Here is a 22288-nt window from a genome sequence, read left to right as displayed (position 1 = left end):
ACCACCATTCTTCACTGCCTTTCTGTTCACATGATCCCCAAAGCCCAAGCCCTTCCCACTTTAGCAGGCAACTTCAAGATGTATGTATGGAGCATCTGCTGAGTGCCGGGTTCTGTGCTCGGCACAGGGGAAGGAGCCATGAACAGACGTGGCTCCCATCCTGAGGGAGCCAAGAGCATGGCCAGGGGACCCCTTGATGAATAATTGTGGCAGGGGAGTAAACTTTCTGAACTCGAGTAATTTAAGCACCAGGGGCAGGGGTGCCTCTGAGGCTGGAGCTCGTTGAGGGGTTGAGGGGAGGGCAGTTTGCTAAGATTTGAACACGGAGGATAAGCTGGAAGGCTGGGGCTGGAAAAATGATTTAGGGAAACTGATGTTAGCCATTTACATGTGAGAAGACAGACGCTCCGAGGGGTGATGTGGCTTGCCAGAGGTGACAGAGCGCACAGGCCTGGAATGTGATCCAGGTGAACCGCCCTGGCCTGTATGTGGTTTAGCCGCCTTTCACCCCAACGAGGAACTTGCCCGTTGCAAAGCGCGTCCCTGTCCACCTTCTCACTTACCCCTTACGTGATCTCTCCTCCACAGGCTCCACAGCAGAGCTGGGATGATGAACCCCAGTAAGCAGCAGAAGAAACTGAGGCCAGGAAAAGGGCAGGGCCTGGACCCCAGGCCTCCTGATGCCCAGCCCCGGGCTAGGGTAGGGTGGATTTGCACACAGGTCCACACAGGAGTGGTCCTTGCTTGTAGAACCTAAGCCCTGAGCTGCAGGGCCTGAACCTACGTCCTGAGCATCCTCCCAGAGCAGGGAAGAAGGCCAAAGCCCCTGGAAGGTCCCAGATTGCTGAATGCCCATCCAGTGCAAACACTTCCCTCCTCAGGCTGTCCCTGGTACTGCAGGCTCCCTTTGGTGAAATAAATTGATCCAACACCTACTGTAATTAACAGCTACTATTCCTTGGGCACCTTATACTGTGCAAGGCCTCCTGCCATGTGCCTTACACACTGGACCAAACTCCCCCAGTGGCCTTCAGAAATGGGTCTTAGGATCATAATTTTACAAATAAGGAAACTGAGTCTCGGCCTGGTTAAGCCACTTGTCTACGGCCCCACGGCTAGCACAAGGCCAAGCTGGGACTCAAACCCAGGTCTGTCTACTTCCAAAGACCGTGTTCTTTTCTGCTCTATAACATCGCATTTCTATGTGGCCTGCACTGTGCTAGGACTTTCCTGCTGTAACGTAATCATCACAATCCTCTGGAAGCCAGGAATCTAGTTACAAGAATTAGGGCTCAGCCAGCCATCAGTGAGCAAGACTGGGCCCTGGGTCCTGCCCCAGACCTCTTCAGAGTCTTCAGAGTAAGTCAGGATTCACCCTAGAAGCGGTGCCACAGCCAACCTGGAAAAGGTGAAGAGGGATTGCTAGGGATCCCGCTGAACCCATAGACAGCTTCAGAGACAAGAAACCAGGTAGCCTGGAACCTTCTGAGCACAGATAGGACTGCCTTGTTGGAGCCTGGAGACCCCCAAGAGCCTTAGGAGACGGGATTTCCCAACAGTTGCCCTTCATGGCCCCTCCAGGAGACTACCTGGTCTCCCCATGCCTTGTGGCCCTGAGTCCTGATCTGGTTTCCCCAGCGACTCTCCTTGTCTTCTCTCCCAGGTTGCCCATCTGGAACCTTCAAGGCCAACCAAGGGGACGAGGCCTGCACGCACTGTCCTATCAACAGCCGGACCACCTCAGAAGGGGCGACCAACTGTGTCTGCCGCAACGGCTACTACAGAGCAGACCTGGACCCCCTCGACATGCCCTGCACAAGTACGCTCGGGGCCCCTGGAGGGCGATGGCCCACTGCATCCTGAGTCCCCCTGCAGAAAGCTCGGCTCCAGCCAGCCTTTCTTGAGTGGGGAGCGGCCCATCACCTGGTGGGAGGGGTAATGAAAAACTGGTTGGAAAAGGGCCGTTCCTGGGGTCGCTGCCCTGCCAACGCGCAGCAACCGTGGAGCTGACATCTGGCTCCGTACCTCCTCCTGCCAGTCACATGGAGGATAAAGTCAAGGTCTCAATTCACAAAGGGATGGTGAATGGGAGGCTTGGCAGAAGGAGAACCAACACAGGTGTGACAGAAAAGCCTGCCCAGTGTTCTAACCTGGCAGCGGCCGCCTGAATCTCAGGCCAAGGTTCTCTAAGAAAGGAGTGACTAGGAGGGCAATCTTACCATCTCCTGTTTAGACAGGAATGGAATTCAGCTGCAAGCAACAGGGAGCTGACCCCAGTGGCTTAAACCGTAGGACTCTATTCTCTCACATAGCAGAACCCCGAAGATAGGCAGTCCTGGGATACTACGGCAAATCCATGGGGTTCTCTGGGACCTGGCTCACTCTTTCTGGGCTGCCATCCTCAGTGTGTGGTTTCTATCCTTTGGGTCACTTCACAGTCCTGCATTGCTGCTGAAGCTCCAGCCATCACACACATTCTAGACAGAGGAAGAAGGAAAGGGACAAAGGGACATTTTACGGTGGTGTCCTTTTAAGAAAAAGTCCTGACCAACAACTTCTGCAGTATATCAATGGCCAGCCCTTCATCATAGGAGCCTAGGAAATTAGTCTCCTAGCTGGACATCTTACCACCCTGAATAAAATTGGGTTCTGTTAGAAGGAAGAAGGGGAAAGAGATACCAGGTGGGTATGATCCCCAACACACAAAGACCGGCCCTAGTAACAAACACCGAGGAGGTGGGAGTCCAGGGGGAAAGCGTTAAGCAGATGTGCAGCAAGAGGAGAGTTATATTCTAGAAGCATCTCTCAGGGGGATGGAGGGGAGAAGGGATTTGAAGGAAGCCTTTGGGGGCCTGGGCTGGAGCCAGGGCAGCGGGCGGAGAGCCATCTCTTGGGAATGTACCTCCGCAGCCCCCACTGACCGACACCTCTCCCCACCTTCAGCCATCCCCTCGGCGCCCCAGGCGGTGATCTCCAGCGTCAACGAGACCTCGCTCATGCTGGAGTGGACCCCGCCCCGCGATTCAGGGGGCCGCGAGGACCTGGTCTACAACATCATCTGCAAGAGCTGTGGCTCGGGCCGGGGCGCTTGCACCCGCTGCGGGGACAACGTGCAGTATGCGCCCCGCCAGCTGGGCCTGACCGAGCCGCGCATTTACGTCAGCGACCTGCTGGCCCACACGCAGTACACCTTCGAGATCCAGGCGGTGAACGGCGTCACCGACCAGAGCCCCTTCTCCCCTCAGTTCGCCTCCGTGAACATCACCACCAACCAGGCGGGTAAGCACTTGAGATGCCCGCTCCGGGGGAGCAGGGCCGGGAACCCGAACGGGAACCCTGCCGGCCCCGCTCCGAGCATCCCTCCCCTCTGTGGAGTGGCTTCCGCTTCTCGAAGCCCGAACTCCTCTGGGAGAGTACGCGTCACCTCTCCGTTGCCGTGGTGTTTATGATAATTGCTGTTGTTTGGTGAACGTGTGCTCTTGAAGGTAAGCGTGCAGCTACTCTAACAAAAAGGCCCGGTGTTTGGTGGCCTCTCTCAGGGAAGAGCCCAGGGGTGAGCAGTCCAGGCTCGTGGGTAGGTCCGATCCACTTGGAGATTCGGGGACCCGGGCTCTTCCGTGGGCGTTAGCAAGCCCCACGCTCCCCGCCTGTGTGCGTGGTGGAAGCTGAGGCACAGGTGTGCCTGTCTGCAGGAAGGGTGGGAGAGAGATGGACCCAGGGAGGCAGGAGTGGAGCCCATCCCTTCTGGGCACGGGCCCCTGGAAAGAACCTGGTCACATGGCCTCACCAAGCCCCAAAGGAGGCTGGGCGATGTGATCCTTTCCCAGTGGGCGGTGGGGAGACAGCCAGTGGATATCTAGCAGTTTCCACAGGCACCTCCTGGGAGCCTTCAGCCCACCTCAGTCCAGCTCCAGCAAGCTTTTCTCCCTCTGCTCACCTTGCATAATCGTTTCTGGGACCCCACGTCACCCTCCATCTTCTGCCCTGCTTCTTTCGTGGCAAAAAGAGTTGTCAAACGTTGCAGTCTCACTACTATCGCCATTCCCTCTTCAGTCCACTCCTCTTAGGCTTCTGGCCCCTTCTCTCCACTGAGACCACTGTCCCCTGGGTCACCTGTGACACTTCCCAGCCTCATCCCCCAACCAAGGACCACATGAGATTTTCAAGGACCACATGGTACCTGTGGATTGAAAACTGTGAGTGTGGCCCTCAGTTATTCACTCAACAACCCTTGCCAAGCCTTTATTGAGAGCATGGTCTGGGCCCTGTCCAAGGAAGAGCCAAGGGAGGCCAGGCCCCAGGAGAGAAAGTGAGTGGGCTACCCACCTTATCTTTTGAATGTCAAATGGGGCCCACACAGTAAGTGCTCAGGGGATCCAGAGATGGAGGTCTAGGAAGGCTTACTGGAGGAGGTGGGATTTGGCCTGCAGTTTAAAGGACTAATAAAATGTTTAAGGGAGTGATAGAAATGTCTTTTGAGAGTGAGGAAGGGCATGAACAAGAATATGGAAAGAGAGGAGCCAACCAGCTCCAGGTTGAGGGGTACAGTCTATACATGACCTCACTGCATACCCCTGGCCCCCTTGAATAGGAGGCATCCATGTCCCCGTTTTACAGATGATGCTTAGAGAAGTTGAGTCACAAAGCAGGAAGGGTAAGGGACAGGAATTAACTAGGTCTACCAGATTCCAGTGCTTGGGCCCAATCCAGGGTATGTCCACGGAAACTCGAGTGTGACTATGGGTCTGATGGTACATGTGAGTGAGTGTATTTATAAGAATGTGTGGGTGTGTCACTGTATGTGTTTGGGTGACCATGTGTTTATGATTGGAATCACATGTTCTGTGGCCATGTGGCTTCTTATTTATACATGCATTCATGAGCATGGGTGTGTCTGAATCCGAGGGGCTTGGAACGGGGTGTGTTTGAGCATGAATTTGTATGCCTGAATGTGCTCCTGCCTGTCCCGTGTGTTTGTGTACGAGAAGGAGTGTGGTTTTGTTCGTGAGTGTTTGTGGTATTTGCTGTAGCCGAGACATAGTTGTGAGCATGGGCCTGCTGTTCTTGCAGGGTCATAGGTGCATTTAAGCCCCGCTCAGAGTGGGGTCCAGAGGGAGTAGACTCAAGGCAGGCAATCCAAGAGAACCCTCAAAAGCCAACAGCTGTTGGCAAAGACACCTAACAGATTAGAAAGCCTCAGCTGTGAGGCCCTGAGTTAGGGAAGCCCAGGCTCCCTACTCCCCCCACAGGCTCCAGGGGGTAGAGGGGTGGGGGTTCTTTCCCTGGCTCTAGGGACCTCCTCTACACCCATGCAGGAGCCCTGAGGGTGGAACTATCTACTCAAGAAGCCTCAGCTTATTAGTAGCAAAGAATAGAGTCTGGGCTGCTTGAAGTGGACCCTTCCTTTCTGGAGCTGGAAGTTCCCAGAGAACAAAGATGGGATGGAGTGGAAGTGAAGGGCTTCCAGAAAAGAAGGTGCAGGGGTGGGGGAAAAGGGGGAGGTCCTCAGAATTGAAAGACAGAAGCAGTGAGAAACAAGCACTGGATTCAGACCCAAGTTTGAATTCCAGCTTTGCCATTCATTTGCTGTGTGACCTCAGTGTATCAGTCAGCTATTGCTACAATAATGCTGCATAACAAAACCACCCAAACCTTAGCAGTTTACAACAATAAATATTTATTTTCTCACTCGCTCGTCTGGGGGGCAGCTAGGGTTTAGCTAATCTGCAGCAGGGCTCTCTGGGCTGGGCATGACTCCAGAATGTGGGTTGGATTCAGTCTGTTCCATATGTCTCCCATTCCCCTTGAACCAGCCGCCACCCAGGCTTGTTTCTGTCATGGTGAATGCTTGGGGTGCAAGCATCCATGCCAAGCCATGCCACACAAATACACGCCTCTCCTCTGCCTGTGGCACAGTCACCCACAGCAAATGAACCCTGCAGAGTGACTTGGCAAGGGGTGTGGGTACATAATCCTGTTCCAAGAGGCAAAACTGAGAAAACTGATCCAACCCATCACACTCGTGGAAATCACTGCCTCCCTCGGGGCCTCAATTTTTCCACCACATTGTGCATCAGAATGATACGAGAGCTTTTCCAGAACATAGGTTCCTGGACCCCACCCCAGACCTGTGGAATCAGAATTTCAGAAGTGGGTCCTGGGAATCTGCATGTTTAACGAGTGGCTCAAGAGTTCTTACCATCTGGCAGATTTGGGAAACTCAGGTCTAAGCCCCTGTCTGACCTCAAAGCCCTGAGGCTTTCTGGATCATAAATACCTTTCTCCTTCCTTTTTGTTTCAAGCCCCTTGACAAACCGACTCTTTCTCAGATGGTCAGAGCCCAGCTGGGGACCATGCAGCCACACCACGCCCTCACCACCTTATTCCCCTTTGCCAGATGAGGAAACAGAGACCCAGAGAGGTGGAGCCACGACTAAGTGGCCTCAACTAGGATTTAAACCCAGAGCTAGGGGACTGCAAGTCTACACTGCAGAAGACACAGTTTCTGCCCTTGACGATCTATGCCCTGGTTGGGAAGATGAGACATGGACACAGCATCTACATACAAGATGCCATGAATGAGGGCCCAAGGAGGTATCGGGGAGGGGAGAGAGATCACAAGCAGGAGAGAGCATTGCCTCCTAGGGAATGGGAAAAGGGCAAATCCTGGAAGGCTTCCTGGAAGAAGAGGCATTTGAGCTTGGCTTTGCAGAATGGAGATGCTTAGAAGAAGCAGAGATGGAATCATGCAGGGAGAAGGTGTCCCAGGAGAGGGAAGTGCAGGCGGTAGGCTGGAGGGAGAGTTCTTTCTGTTCCTCCTGAGCACAAGGTGCCTCCACACATGGTCCCTCTGCCTGGATTGCTTTTCTCCTCACCCTTCTTTCAGACCTTAGCTCATTTTTATTGACCTTCCTCACTTGATCACACACCCCCAGCACCGTGGCCCTCAAGCCTCCCTAGTTGAGATTTTAGCCTTAAGTCTTTGATCATGCCATTCCTGTCTGTCTCCCCTGCCATCAGCGTGTGGTGGTACACAATGGGTCTGCTTTTCCTTACTTACCACGGTTTTCCCGGCACCTGGCCAGGGGTGCACCACAGCAAATGCTCAGTGAACATTTGCAGAAGGGCTCAGAGAAGCGTGGAGTGAGGTGGGGTGTGGAGAAGTACGACAGGCTGGAAAGCAAGGCTGGGGACTTGATTTCCAGACAAATGCATTCAGTGGTCGGTTTTAATCAGACCCTAAAATTCAATATATAAATATCTAACTCATTGCCTTAAAAGGAAAAAGTATTCCTTTTGGGCAAGTGGCTGGGCCTTGCTCACACTCCCTTGGCATTCACCGGGGCCAGAGCTGTCTTCTGACTTCATAAAGCCATCCTGTCACCTCTGAACCACACTCCACCATTCCAGAACACCTTTCCGCCCCGTATTCATGCGTCCTCTCAGGGGCCCCTGGAGAGAGGAGGCCAGGCTGGGCTGCACATCCCCACTTGACGGAAGAGGAAAACGACGTGGGGAGAGGTCAAGCACACACCCAGTGTCACTCAGCTGGCAAGGGGCAGCCCCGGGATTCAGGCTGCTGTCCAGAGTCTCTGGTCCTTGACACAAACAAACCAGACAACCTAGGGGATGGGAGGGAGGAGGGAGACCTTCAGGGCAGGCATCAGAAGAGAGACTCTCTGAGGAGGTGGCATTTAAGCCAAGATCGAAATCACAAGGCGGAGACAGCCGTGCAGACCAGGGGGCGCGTGCAGCATTTCAGTAACGTGGGGCTCATCCTCAGGGCCGTGTCCAGTCCTTTTGGCTGCCCTCCAGGGCTGCGCTGGACATGGTCTCACCCGGAGCAAGCTCCGGGCAGCCGCACCTCTGCCCAGTTCCAGCAGGGGTGGGGAGGGTCTGGGTTTGGGAATCTGGCAAACAAACCTGGCTTTGAATCAAGCCTGGCTGCTCACTGGCACACAGCCTTAGACAAGTCACTTAGCCCACGTCTGAATGCATCTCCTCGTGAGCGTCACCACCCCTCCTTGAGGGACTGCTGGGAGGCTTTGAGCTCATGTCTCAAGGTGCCTCCCAGGCTGCCTGGTACAGGCAGGCGGTCAGAAAGTAGAGATCGTTCTGTGTTCCCCCTAATCATAATAATGGCTCCCGTGGTTCGTTTACTACGTGCCAGACACTATCCCGAGTCCTTGACGATACATCTTCACGATAATGCTAGGAGGTGGGTCCTATCATTATCCTGTCTCACGGGTAAGGAAAGTACGGCATCGAGGGGCAGGCGACTTGTCCCCAGTCACCAGGCAGGCGGTGGCAGACTGGGGGCCCAGTGCTGGCCTTCTGCAGAGGCGGGGCAGGATGTGAGCAGGGGCCAGCGCACACCACGGCCCGGGTGGCAAAGGCAGTGTTTGGCATCGCCAGAACTGAACAGGAGATTGACTAGTTAGGAAGATCCCCTGTTGTCCCGTCCTAGCGGGTTGTGTGGGCAAAAAGGCGTCATCAGTGCTGGGCTCAGCCCTCATCCAGCACGGCCCTGTCTTCACTGCGTGACCAGGCTACATGGGAGGCTTCGCTTCCCCCAGCCTCAGGGTCCGCGCCTGCAGAATGGGCATCGACCTGTATCATTCCCGCTTTGCTGGATGGTGGCCAGATCAGCAATAATGTAGACAGAGCACCCAGCACATAGTCCGTGGATGAGACGTGGCAGCTAGGCTTCAAATGAAACCAGAAAGTGTCTTCGTTTCCTCTTGCTGCTATAACAAAATGCCACAAACTTAGCAACTTAGAACGAGCCACAGTTCCTGCCTCCCGGCTCTGTAGGGCAGAAGCCTAGTCTGGATCTCACAGGCCCAAATCAAGCTGTTGGCCGGGCGGCGTTCCTCTCTGACGGCTCTAAGGGAGGATCCGTTTCCTTGTTCGTTCAGGTGTCGGCAGAACTCAGTGCCTTGGGATGGTAGGAGTGAGGTGTCCCTGTCCTTGCCGACTGGCCACTGCCCTTGGCCTGAGGTGCCCTCTTTCCAGTCCTTGCACATGGCTCCTGCATCTCAGAAGCTACAAAGGGGTTCAAGCCCTCTTCACGCTCCAGCCCTCTGGTTCTCTGACTCTCGGCTTTGAAAGCTTCTCCTCCTTTAAGGACTCGATAGGTTATATTGGGTCTACCTGGATAATCCAGGATCATCTCCCCATCTCGAGGACCATGACCTTAATCACATCTGCAAAGCCCTTTTGCTGTGGAAGGTACCATAGTCACAGATTCTGGGATCAGGATGTGGACATCTTTGGGGGTCATCATTCTGCCTATTGCAGAAGGTAACATAAGCCAAATTAAAGCACATCAGCATTGTCAGGGGCCCTGGAGTGCACACCTCTTTTTTTATAGAGAGGAAAACTGAGGCCCAGAGAGGTTCCTAAGTGGCTGTCCGAGATGACCCAGCAGATGGTGGTAGAACCAGTCTCCAACACCCCGGCCAGGTGTCACGGCCCCCGTCCAGGACTCCGCATGGCTTTCACATGGAAAGACTTTCAACTTTCCAAAGCCCCTTCCGCCAGTGTGTTTTCCTCTGATCCTCCTGCCCTCCTGGGGGACAGGCATACAGTGGCTCAGTCTCTAGAACTCGCTTGAGCATGTACTTACTCACCTACTTCTCTCCCTGGGGGCCAAGAGAATCAGAGGAAGATGGGCCGAGAGAGCCCCCGGTGAGACCCAGGCCTGGAGAAATGAAGGGAGAGCAAGAGGGCACTTTCCTCCCCAGGCTAAGCCCTCCGCACACATCGGCCTTTTTGATCCCCCCAAGCTTTCTGCAGGGAAGGCACTGCCGGCCTAGAGTATCAGTTAAGATTGAGTTTGGCTGCATAGAATAGGAAGAAAAATAACAGATAGCTGCTGCCACAGTAATGCTGTTGGACAATCAACCACACCAACAGCATAAAAGCAGGAAGCATTTTTCTAGCACGGGGCTCCGGATCGGCCGGGCGGGTCCTGGTGGGGGTACATTCATGGGTTTGCACTCCCATCTATTCTGGGTCACTCAGCAGATCTTTGGATATTTTCAAGGCTTTATTACATGTTTGGGGTTGGCTGCTGTCAGATGGTCAGGATGGTCCTGGCTGGGACCCCTAGGGCAACAACTCTGTTCTGCGTATCTCTTCTTCAGCAGGTCAGCCTGGGCATGTTCTTGTGGCAATCACAGGGAACCAAGACAGCCAGCAGATGTATGCAAGGGCTTGTCAAGCCTCTGCTTAGATCATGTTTGCTAATATCCCATTGGCCAAAGCAAGTTGCATGGCTCAGCCCAAAGTTGGGGGACAGGATGACACAAGTTACAGGGCAAAGAGTGAAGATATAAGGAGGTGATTAATAACACAACCAGGGGCGCCTGGGCGGCTCAGTCGTTAAGCGTCTGCCTTCGGCTCAGGTCATGATCCCGGGGTCCTGGGATCGAGTTCCGCGTCGGGCTCCCTGCTTAGCGGGGAGCCTGCTTCTCCCTCTCCCTCTGCTGCTCCCCCTGCTTGTGTTCCCGCTCTTGCTGTCTCTCTCTCTCTCTCTCTCTCTCTCTGTCAAATAAACAAATAAAATCTTCAAAAAAATAGTAATAATACAACCAGTCTACCATAGTGGCTTAGACAAAATGGAAGTTTATTTTTCTTATATGTAAAGGATGTCAGAAGATGGGAGTTTGGGCAACTCCGTGGAATCATCAGGGATCCAAGCTCCCCGGCACACAGCTTCTTGTTCTTATGGGCCAGAATGGCTACGAGAGCTCCAGCTATCACATCCATGTCCCAGGCAGCAGGATGAAAGAAGGAGAATGAGAAGGCCCTTCCCTTTAAGAGAGACTTCCTGGAAGTCCCACATATTACATTAGCTTTATATCTCATTGGCAATCCTATTGTCACATGGCCACTTGTAGCTACCAGAGAGTTTGGGGAAAATATAGTCTTTTGGGGGGCATAATGTGCCTAGGTAAGAACCAAGATTTTGTTAATTTGAGAAAGAAAGAATGGATATTTGGGCGGGCAGTAAGTCATGTCTGCCACATCCCATTTTGCAGGTGAGAAAACTGGGCTCAGAGAGGAAAGTAACTTGCCTGAGGTCACACAGTCTCTGGGGCATAAGAGAGCTGGGATCTGAACCCTGAATGAATGCTGCATCTCCTCCCTTCCACCACCACCATCACCACCACTCAGCTACTCACAGTGCTGCTTATGGGTCTGAGCAGCCCAGGGGCGCCCGGCTGGCTCAGTCGGACAGCGTGCAACTCTTGATCGCAGGGTCATGAGTTCGAGCCCCACATTGGATGTAGAGATTACCTAAGATAAATAAGTAAAATTTTTTAAAAAATAAAAAGATTCAGAAGATTCCGAGTGGCCCAGACAGCTCCATATGGCAGACGTCCCCTGGCCCCTGACTCTGGACTTAAGCCTGTGCTAAGCAAGTGACATGCAGGTTTTCATTTAACCTCCCAACATCCATGCCCTGTCCCCATTCTATAGAGGAGAACCGGAGGCACTGAAGGGCGAGATATGCTGCCTGGGCTACCTGATTTGAGGCTCAGGCTCTTACCACCTTGCTAGTCCAGGTGCTGGGCTAGGACTGGGTCCCATCCAGCAGCCACAGGTAAGATCAAGACTGTCCAGCATCCCACGGGCAGGTGGGCCATTGGATGTATCCGTGGTACCAAGCCCGGGGCCTGGCCTCAGCCTGCCCTGATCATGCGCATGGCTCAGGCCAAGAAATCAGGGAGAACAAACCAACCCAGGCTGTAGAGTCAGGCAGGTCTGGGTCTCGACCCCACCTGTGAGCTGAGGTACCTCAGGCAGGAGACTTGACCTGACCCTCGTTTTCCTCATCTGTGAAACAGACATGATTAACCTCACTCCATCTGATTGTGTAGCGCCCAGAAGGTGCTGTTAAATCTAAGCTGAATCAAGGGAGTAATGAATGAGCAGGTGAACAGCCACCGCAAACAGGAGCTTTTCTTGGGTTCAAGGGAAAAGACAGTATCTCCTAGACCCAATTTTTGTTGTTTGGGGGTTTTTCCCCCCCAAAAAAATATGTTCCGCAAATTGCTACTTCCAAAAGACATGAATAACTATTACATGAAAAAGGGGTTCTGAAGCCAAAGGAGAACTCGACTGCCAGGTTAAGTGGGTCTCTCCCCTGCAGGACTTCTCAGAGCCTTGAACAAAGGAGTATACAGTGTGGGTCTCATAAGCAAGGGTCTAGAACTCTGTGTTTCTCTACCTTTCTTGGCCACAGAACTCCTTTTTTTCATAGCAAAGTGCCACCTTGACACCAGTTCTCAGCTTTTCCTTTTTCTACGCACAGCACAAATGTTTGGTCCAATCAGAAAGAATTGAGGCCCATTTTCTGGAAGCGTTTTATTTGTGGAAATTCTGCTGTGACGGTTATGATGAGGTCACCCAGAATTGCAGCTGGATCATCAGGAGTTTAATGTATTGTCGCAGTCAAAACAGCGGCCCCGCTATCAACTGGAAACTCCAGGAGTCCCGGAGAATGCAAGCGCAGTTGTGATGCCCTGTTGTGGTATTTTAGGCCGGCTGGTCAGCGAGAGGCTCCGGGCCACCACAGCAGGTCACATCACAGGTGGGCTCGGGGTCTGAGGCAGAGCAAATGGTTAGTGCCCATCACAGAAGCTGCACTGCCTTCCCCTGGCCCCCAGCCCCCAAGGTCAGTGACTCAGCCAGGTTCCTGAAGGTGCTAAAAAAGGGGAGAGCCTTACCCTTCTTTTTCTCCTTCCTTCCTCCAATAATATGGATAAGTGCTTACTCTGAGCCACACACGGTCACACCATCCCAGGCACTAGGGATAAGGGATTGAACAAGAGAGACAAGGTCCCTGTTAACACTGCAAAGCAAAGAAAGCCGCTGTGGGATGGCAGGGGAGGGGAGGGGGTGGGTGGTCAGGGAGGGCTCTCTAAGGGGGCCAGGGAGATCTGGGGCAAGGGGCATCCAGGCAGAAACACTGTGGGGCCAAGGCCCTGAGCAAAGAATGATGACCTTGGTGTGATTGGGAACAGAAAGGTGGCCAGTGTGGACAGCACTTGGGAGTGGAGGGGCACGTGCACAGAGGTGGTGGGTGCTGGGCAGGTGGGCCCGGAGGCCACATGGAGCATCTGTGTGTTATTTGGGGGGCAGTGGGAAGTCACGGCGTGCTGTTGACAGCAGTGAAGATGTCACAGAGGCAGCGGGATCTGAGACTGGGGCTTGGGGTGGGGGGTCTCACACTGCCAATGCCCAGCGACTTCTCCCTACTCCTCTAAGCTGCTGGGGTCTTCTGACCGGTGAAAGGGTAAAGGCCGAGTACTCTCGGGGGTGTCCTTCCTGCCTCAGAGCTCGGGGCTGTGGAGACGAAGCTGAGCAAAGCCCAAACCTACACCCTCTGGTCACGGGCCTCCTGTCTTCCTGCCCATCAAAGGCTCCTAGTCCCAGAAGGCCCTGAGAGACCTCTTCATTCAACTCCTTCATGCCCAGAGGGGGAAACGGAGGCACATGGGGAAGGCTACTTCCCCAAGTCTCAGCTAATGAAGGGACTGGACACTCCCCCAGGGCTCGCTGGGGGCAGCAGGGCCCCTGACCACCTGCTCCAGCCAAGCAGGCCCTGCCTGGCTGGCCTCCCCCTTCCCCTCTCAGCCACAAGCCTCTTTTGTGCTTGCTCCCTGGGGCTCCATCTCCTTGCAGGGGTCACAGGGCACCACTGACCCCAGCCCCCTGCCGGCGTGCCCGACTGGTAATTGAAAATACCAGAATTCCCTGAAGACCAACTTACAGGGAAACCTGATACCCCAGGGTGGGCGGTGGACGGCAGGAGGGATGGGAGAACATCCAGCTGTTCCCTTTTCTCAATCCCCCCGGATTCCAGGAGAAAGGCCAGCCCTGCTTGGCCCCCACTGGCCCGCCTTGATCATCTTCCCAGCAAATGCCGCCTCCTTGCCACGCCCAGGGTGACAGGGCTTATGGGATCAGAGCCCGGGTGAGCTGTCTGTAACCCAAGCCTGCCAGCTAAGCCCACCAAGCCCAGACCCCCATGGCTGTGTGGGACCTGCCCCACCAACAGCTGAGCTCCCGGAGCCGAGGCGGGCTGGGTGGTGGTGGGCGAGGTGAATCAGCGGGAGCCGGGCGGAGTGCGCTTGGCAGCAACAGGACGGGAACAGGACCAGGGTGTCCTCAGGGGCCCTCTGATGACCACTGATTTCCAGACCTCCCTGCTCAGCCCGTATCAGCCACAGTCAACAAAGGGAAGGACACGTTGGATTGAGTGGGCCAGGGTTCAAATCCCAGCTCCGCTGCCTGCTAACTGTGTGACTCTGGGCAAGTTACTTCATACGTCAGTGCCTCCATTTCCTCATCTATAAAATGGGTATAATAATAATACCCGCCTCATAGGGTCCATATGAGTGTCAAAGGAGTTCACTATGTAAAGGAGTTCACTATGAAAAGCACCTGGCACAGAGTGGACAAGTAGGTGTTAGGGGTTGACCTTCCTTTTGTGTTTCCCCTGGGCACCATGGGGCATACAGGTGTTGTCAAGATGACAAGCTTTTTAGTTGAGGAGCAGGTTGTCCACTGCAGTCCTTCTGTGGCTCCCCAGTGCCTTCAGGAGAGGACAGGCTCCTGGGCAGCCTCAGCCCTGCACCTCCCCAACGACTTCTTGTACCCCTGCTTCAAGACACTCCAGACCTGCAGGTTCCAGAAGTTTAGCCTGGGCCGATGAGAGGGCCAGTCTCTGCAGGAGCCGGGCTGTGAGAAGTGGTGTTGTGGGTGGAAAATATACTCAATCAAGATTCAGCTAGTCTAGGCTCTTATGCCAGCCCCTAGCTGCTGTGTGACCTTAGACGAGTCCCCTTCCTTCTCTGGTCCTGAATCCACTGCTCCTCAAAGTGTGGTCCACACACCAGCCACATCAGCATCACCCGGGGGCTTGTTAGAACTGCAGATCCTCAGGCCCTACCCCAGACCTGTTGAATCAGAATCTTGGGGAGAGGGGTGGAGTGCCCAGTAAAGTGAGTTTTAACAAAGTCTCCTGGTTATCTCCTTATGCCCTCTCAAGTTTGAAAAGTGCGCTAATCTTTAGGGACGCATTCTGCCACTTCACTGTTGGGAGGTGAAATCACGGGGAGAGAAGTTAAGGGAAGGGCATTGCCCCTTCTTAGGTCTGAGTCACCTTGGCTGAGTCCTGACCCGGGGGCTTGGACCCAGGAGCTCCAGCCTGGAGCTGGCAATCCTTGTGTGAAAAAATATGCTTTTTCCCATTAGACCCCAAGCCCCTGGAAGGCAGGGACCTGAGAGGTTCCTCTCTTGAGCCCCAGAACCCAGCATCATGCTGGCCCCATAGCCACTCTGTGAATTGAAATACTTTTTCCAACTTTATTGAGAGATTATTGACAAATAACATGAAAGTTTAAGGTATACGATGTGATGTCTTGATTCATGTGTATATTTTGCTAAATGATTACCACAGTAAGGTGAGTTCACACCACCAACCTCTCACATAATTACTGTTTTTGCATGTGTGGTTATAACATTTAGGATCTACTCTCTTAACAACTTACAATTATACAATATGGTATTGTTTCTTATAGTCACCGTGCTGTCCATTAGCTCCCAGAACTGATTCTTCTTACAGCTGGAAGTTTGTGCCCTTAGACCAGCATCTCCTCCTTTCCCCCAGCCCACAGCCCCTGGCACCATTCTACACTCTTGAAATGTCCCTTTTTTTTTTTTTAAAGATTTATTTATTTATTTTAGAGAGAGAGCAAGAGTCGGGGGAGGGGCAGAGGGAGACAGAATCTCAAGCAGACTCCCCACTGAGCAGGGAGCTGGACACGGGCTCGATCCCACGACCCTGAGATCATGACCTGAGCTGAAACCAAGAGTCGAACCCTCAACCGACAAAGCCACGCAGGTGCCCCCCATCCCTGCCTCTTAAAGTGTTCTTTAATTTTTTTTTAAATTCCACGCCTAATGTGGGACTCAAACTCATGACCCCGAGATCAAGAGTCGCGTGCCCCATGCACTGAGCCAGCCAGGTGGCCCTTGACATGTTTTTAACAAGCTCTCCCTCCTGAAGGTGCCAGGCGCGGTGGTCAAGCCTTTACATGCATTTCTCCGTTCGTGCTCGTGACATCCTTGCCAGGGAAGGGTCCGTAGTGGATGGGCGGGGGGAGGAAGGGAGGCTCAGAGAGATTGAGAGAACTTGCTGAAGGCCACAGCACCAGGGAGAGGGGAGCAGATTTCCTTGCAAGTCTGATTCCACCCTCCGGCTCCCGACCACTGCGCCGGACTGCCTCTCTGGGGCCGGGTTGAAATCTTCTCATCGGAGGGTTCAGTTGCCCACAGAAAGCCCCAGCTGACTGAGGTCACATCCCTGTGGCTTGATGGCAGTACGGCTCACCCATGCTTGTGGGTGCAGCGTGTGTCCGAGGCTCACGGGTATGACAGACGCACAGTGATGCCACACTCTGCCCGTGGACACGGACCACAGCAGGTGGGAGAGGAGGGTGGACGGCCTGGCCCCACAGAGGAGCCAGGGCCTCTGGCAGCCCGGAAGAACGGAGCGCTCAGCTCCGGAAGGAGGGACGGGTCTGGGCTGGAGATGGGGTCAGACGATGAGGGGACAGTGGCAGGGAGCATGGCTGGGGCAGGATAACCTGGCTCCAGGCCCAGCTCGGCGCCTCACTAGCTGTGTGACCATGAGGAAGCCACTATGCTTTTCTGAGCCTCAGTCTCCTCCTCTGCAAATTGTGGATATTAACCCCCATTCCGCATTGTTGTTGAGAGGACCCAATGAGGTGACACGGGTCAGCAGTTCAGTGCACGGTGACAAGAACCCAGTGACACGGGTGAACGCTCCCGGCACTGACCACCTGCCAGATGCCACACTGAGCAGTGGACACGAGTTCACACATCTGCTCCCCCCAACAGCCCTCGGGGCACGTTACCCTCAGGCTCATTTTACAGATGAGGAGACTGAGTCACGGAGCACTCTGACTGGCCCTCCACTGGGCTCTAGCAGTTAACCTCACTAATCTCCGGGGAGCACTTCCCTGGAGCCGGGCGCTGTGCCAGTGAAGAGCCTGAGCTGCCGGGTTCAAGTCCGGCCCAGCACTGCCTTGCTGCATGACTGTTGAGCAGGCTGCTGAACAGCTCCAAGTCTCAGTTTCCCCATCTATAAACTGGGGATGTTAGTAGTCCCCAGCTAATGGGGCAATTGTGAGAATTCCCTGTTACACCTATGTTGATAGGTATAAAGAGCCTAGAAAAGTGCTGGGCTCAGAGTAAGGGCTCAGTCAGTGTTAGGTTCGGGGCTTTATCACTGTTACTATGACACATGTATGCACAGCCCTGAAAGTCCTTCAGGTGACTTCGTGGAGCCCGAGAAATGTCACCTCCCATCCGCAGGCATCTGGTGAGAATGTATTGCTTTGTGCTGCCACTTACTCTCTGTATAGCCTTAGGCAAGACACTTTACTCCATACTTGGCTTCCCTATCTCCAAAATGGGCTGAAGGAGGTCTGCTTTTGAGGTTGTGGTGGGGATTAAATGGGTTAATGCATGTCCAGAGCATAGCACGGTGCCCAGCATGTAGTAGGTGCTCCATAAAAAATGGTTAGCAGGGCCCCTTCGCTCACATTGGGGTCTCTTGATTCTCGGGGAGGCAGTAAGGAAGACAGAGTCCCCCTGTTTGACTGAGGAGAGAACTGCAGGGAGCGGGGTCCTGATCTTCCCGAGAGGCAGGACCAGGAGCCAAGCTAAGAGCCAGGCAGCACACCCTCAGGTGCTGAAGAAACAGGCTTGTCAGGGACACCGGGACCAAGGTCCAAGTCCTTCTTGCTGGTGCTGCCACCCTGTCTAGGGTGCCTTGGGCCAATTTCCCACCAGTACTAGGGGTACTAGAGGGAAGCCGAACTTGCTCAGGCTCATGCTGGTCTCTGGGCTGATCCAACTCCAGGCCGAGGGCTGCCAAAGAAGGACAAGCAGGGAGCGTTCGAGCTGCAAGACCTCAGGGATCTTGCAGCCTGCCCTTGGTGCAGAGGACAAAGCCAGGTCCAGAGATGGGGGACAGCTTGCCCAAGGTCACACAGTCAGTAAGCAGCAAGCCAGGGAGCAGAGCCTGGGTCTTCTAAGCAACAGAGTGTTCCCTCCACCCTGAGGCTGAAGGGACAGAAACAGAGCGGGGAACAGGTGAGTCATTGCCAGGCTTCAAGTCCCGATGAGCTCCTACCCGACCCTGCTCCATGCTCACATCCATACAAAGCACCTGGGAAGCAAGATTTGGATGAGGAGGAAAAGGGTCCGTCTCAACCTTCAGACATCCCTGTGTGGGCCAAGACAGGGCATCTGTTTGTCACAGTCTTGCCCGGGAGCCAGAGCCAAGAGAGACTGCAGGAGGTGCTCCTGTCACCCTGGTGAGTCCTCAGCCGCTCCTGAGACCATGAAAACCTCAGGCCCAGAGACGCAAGGAGGCTTACTCCAGTCACACCGTGGGGAGGGACTGCATCAGGAGTGTACCCTGGCCGCCTCCAACTCATGGGACGAGCCCTGCCCCAGCAGATCTGGGTTCAAATCCCAGCTCCCCTACTGAGGATGTGGGGGCTGTGTGATCTCAGGAGGCCCCTCGCCCCTCTGAGCTTTAGGGTCTCCACCTGTCGGTGGGGCTGGTGCTGCACCCTCACCAACGGTCAGCTCAGGAAACAGGTGCAAAGGGCCCCGGCCTGTGGGTGATGCATAGTAGGTGCTTTGCATAAGTTCATTCCACTTGAAAAGGAGGCCAGAAACGTAGGCCTGGGTGAAATATGAAATAAGGAATCAAGAAAAAGGCTGTGTGTCATGAACTCACCGTGCAGTCTTGGGCAGCTCACATCCCCTCCCTGGACCTCAGCTTCCACATCAGTAAAATGAAGGGATGGGACTAAATTATGTCTAAGAGTCCTCCTACCACTATACAGGCCGCCCCTGACTTCCTGTCCCCTTCCTTTAACTAGCAGCACCAGGGGGAGAGGGGGAGGGAGGGATTTTGTTGAGGTAGAATTCCTATACGATTAACCATTTTAATGTGTACGATTCAGTGGCATTTAATGCATTCACAGTGCTGTATGACCACCACTTCTATCTAAGCCCAGAACATTCTCCATTCCTCCCTACCCTCAGCTCTGGCAACCACCAACTGCTTGCTGTCTGTGGATTTACCTATTCTGAATATTTCATACAAATGGAGTCCTAAAATATATGACCTCTGTGTCTGTCTTTCACTTTGCATGTTTTTGAAGTTCGTCTGCATTGTAGCACATGTCAGTACTTGATTTACTTTTATGGCTAAATAAGATTCTATGGTATGTGTACACCCTAATTTGTGTACCCATTCATCCATTGATGAACACCTTGGCTGTTCCCACCTTTTGGCTATCGTGAATAGAGCTGCTATAAACATTCATGTACAAGTATTTGTTTGAGTACCTGTTTTCAGTCGTTGGGGATATAAAATTAGGAGTGCAAATGCTGGGTCATGTGGTAATTCTATGTTTAACTCTTGAAGGAACTGCCAAACTGTTTTCCATAGGAGCTATGGATTTATTTTTATAAATTTATTTTTGGCGGCCATTTTTATTCAGTGCTAGATCCCTGGTGCGTAGTAGGCACTTGGTGCACATTCGTGGAAGGAACAGGGGAGTCTCCCACCCTCTCTGCTCCCCTGTGCCACAGTCCCATCATCATGCCTTGGGTCTGTAAGTTCCCCAGTCCAGGAGGCTGTAAGCTCCAAGAGAGAATGAACACCTTTCGTCCAGCTGTTTTGGGCCAGGCCAGAGAAGGGCCCAGTGCATCTATCTCTCACTTGGTGTGGCTTGAGCTCCCTGGGGACGGCCAGCATTGTCTGTGTCTGAAATCTGCAGGTGTTCATGAGAGCAGCACCCACGGTCCTCCACAAGTCCCTCTGCCCCCCGTCAGGCCCTAGGCAGGCTGTGTGGCCTCAGCCAGATTCCTGCCCCTCTCTGATTCTCCACTCTATCCGTCTGGGTACCTCTAAAGTGGGGCCAGAGGCTGCACCCTCTCCTGCTGCCCCTGATCCCTGACCTCTGACCTCTCTTCCAGCTCCCTCAGCCGTGTCTATCATGCACCAGGTGAGCCGCACTGTGGACAGCATCACCCTGTCGTGGTCCCAGCCTGACCAGCCCAACGGTGTCATCCTGGACTATGAGCTGCAGTACTATGAGAAGGTACCTGTGCTCCTGGGCGCACTCCCCACCCCCACCTCCCTGGGGCCTGGGGTTCTACCATCCCCATGAGACTGGACCCCCCGGTGCCACAGAGAGAGCACTGGCCTCCAAGTCAGGCTGCCGGGCTCAATTCTGACTCCGGTCCTCCCCAGCTGTGGGACCTCAGGCAGGTGTCTTGACCTCTCTGAGTTGTGCTTTTCTGGGCTGGGGCACCGGGCCAGCAATCTCAGTAAAAGGCAGTGGTCACGACCCTTTCTTCACCAAGACCCTTCCTCTTGACTTCAGTGGGCCTGAGGTTCTGAAGAACTGGTTTCCCGAAAAGCGTCACCCATTCTGAAGCCAAGATTTAAAACTGCTCAAGAGAGCTGCTCTCCAGGGTGAGAGTAGAGCTCCCTCCCCGTGTTGTTCTGATTCCAGCTAAAACATTTGTTTTCATTTGCCTGGATGCCATTTGTATGGGGAGAGAGCTATTTCTCTTTGAGCTTTTAAAATCAGACCCTTGTTACCCCCTCAGGGCCCTCTAGGACCCAGGGGCCCGGGGTTGGAAGCCATTGGTGTTGTAGAGGAACACTGGACTAGGAGTGAGAAGCCATAGGTTCAGATCCCAGCTCCGTCCAGAACCGGCCGTGTGACCTTGGGCAGGCATCTTATCTCTCTGAGCCTCAGTTTCCTCCTGTGTCGAGTCCAAAGGAGATTGGCTGTCTTGACTGGGGGCTGCACAGGGACAGGGACGGTGCCCGGCATGGCTCCCGGCCCTAGCGGAGGGTGCTTTCCCTTCCTCCCGTCTGCCCCGCCTGCTGCATGGTGGGCAAGAGCTACACCTGTGAGGCCAGGTGAGGTCTGTACATTTGAACGTGGGGCCTGCTCCGGGTGGGGGCCAGGGGTGGATAGAGCTGCTCGACAGCAGAGGTCCAGGAAACTCTCTTTGTGACTGGAGACTTTTCTTCCCTGCGTCCTGAGGCACCAAACAGCCACAGAGGCTGCAAGGGCCCCTGGGAAAAGTGTCATGGGGATTGCATTCAGACTAAGGTGTGAATGACTATAGGAATTGCTTTGGTTGAGGGTTGGGAACTGGAAATGGATAAGAAGGCTCTCCCCCACGGCTGAGAGGAAGAGAGATAGAAGCAGTTCCAGCCACCCTGGCTGGAGCCCTGCCTCCTGAGGCCCAGCCCCACCCTCCCACGCTGTTAACTGCCAGCTCAGCCCAACTCCGGTGAGTCTCAGGGGGCTGCAAACTCCTGTCCAGCCTCGCCCAGCTGGTTTATGATTGCTGGTGTCCTTGCTCGTCCCCTGCTCTAGGCAGCGCATTCCGAGACGCCAGGGACCACATCTGTCCCATTCACTGTCTTCTCCCCAGCACCCTGGGCCCGGCACCAAAGAGACACTTGATAATATTGGTTGAAGGAATAATTGAATGGATCCCTTCCCATGGCCTGTTCCTCCAGGGAGGAGACCTTGCCTTAACGTCTGCTATTTCCCCAGCCTGGAACACAGTAGGTGCTCAGGAAGTGCTGCTGGATGTCCCGAGGAGGATGTGAGGGAAGCAGGGCCTGGAAGGAGCCAGGCGTCCTGTAGCCTGAGCCAGACCAGCTGTTCCTAGGCCCAGGAAGGCCTGGGCCCTGCAGGAACCAGCACTTCCACCCCCCCTGGCGGGGACAGCTTAGCAACTCAGAATTCAAAAAAGAAAAAAACTAATTAAGAAGCTTTATGATTAAACGAAACCGAAAGTGTTTGTCCCCGAAGACTAGAGCGGAAATGAGGAATCCCGGCGCGGGTCCTGCCTCCGACCCATTTCCTACCAAGACAGGAGGGGCTGGGGAGGCCGCTGGAGGCGCGAACCAGGAGGCCGCTCTGCCCTACTTTCTGCTGCGGCCCGGCACCCCCAGGCCTCCAACGCCGTGGCAGGACCAGCAGGCCACCAGCTGCAGCAGCCGCGGCCAGCACCTGCTCACGTGTCATGAGCGCACGCCGCCTCCAATGTGTCGCTCCTCCTCACAGCAGTGCCATTCACCCCACTGGATGGGAGGGGAAACTGAGGCAGGGAGTTGTGCAACTTGTCC

At 54.3% G+C, this 22288-nt stretch overlaps 1 protein-coding gene across 2 annotated transcripts in view; it reads left to right on the top strand.

The window, feature by feature from the left end:
* The window catches only part of EPHB2 (EPH receptor B2), a 183609-nt gene that overhangs the window by 137053 nt on the left and 24268 nt on the right, over positions 1-22288 (top strand). For both annotated transcript variants that reach the window (XM_025856573.2, XM_073903205.1), the window contains exons 4-6: positions 1664-1819; positions 2944-3279; positions 20104-20228. In XM_025856573.2, the coding sequence (XP_025712358.2) occupies positions 1664-1819; positions 2944-3279; positions 20104-20228 (617 nt within the window). The remainder of the gene's footprint in view (positions 1-1663; positions 1820-2943; positions 3280-20103; positions 20229-22288) is intronic.

The sequence above is a fragment of the Callorhinus ursinus genome, unplaced genomic scaffold (assembly GCF_003265705.2).
Source record: "Callorhinus ursinus isolate GAN/ISIS: 27379988/994484 unplaced genomic scaffold, GSC_fseal_2.0 scaffold18, whole genome shotgun sequence".
NCBI classification, from domain to species: Eukaryota; Metazoa; Chordata; class Mammalia; order Carnivora; family Otariidae; genus Callorhinus; species Callorhinus ursinus.
The sequence above is the reverse complement of the archived record's forward strand: the minus strand, read 5'-3'. Positions and strand labels throughout refer to the sequence as shown.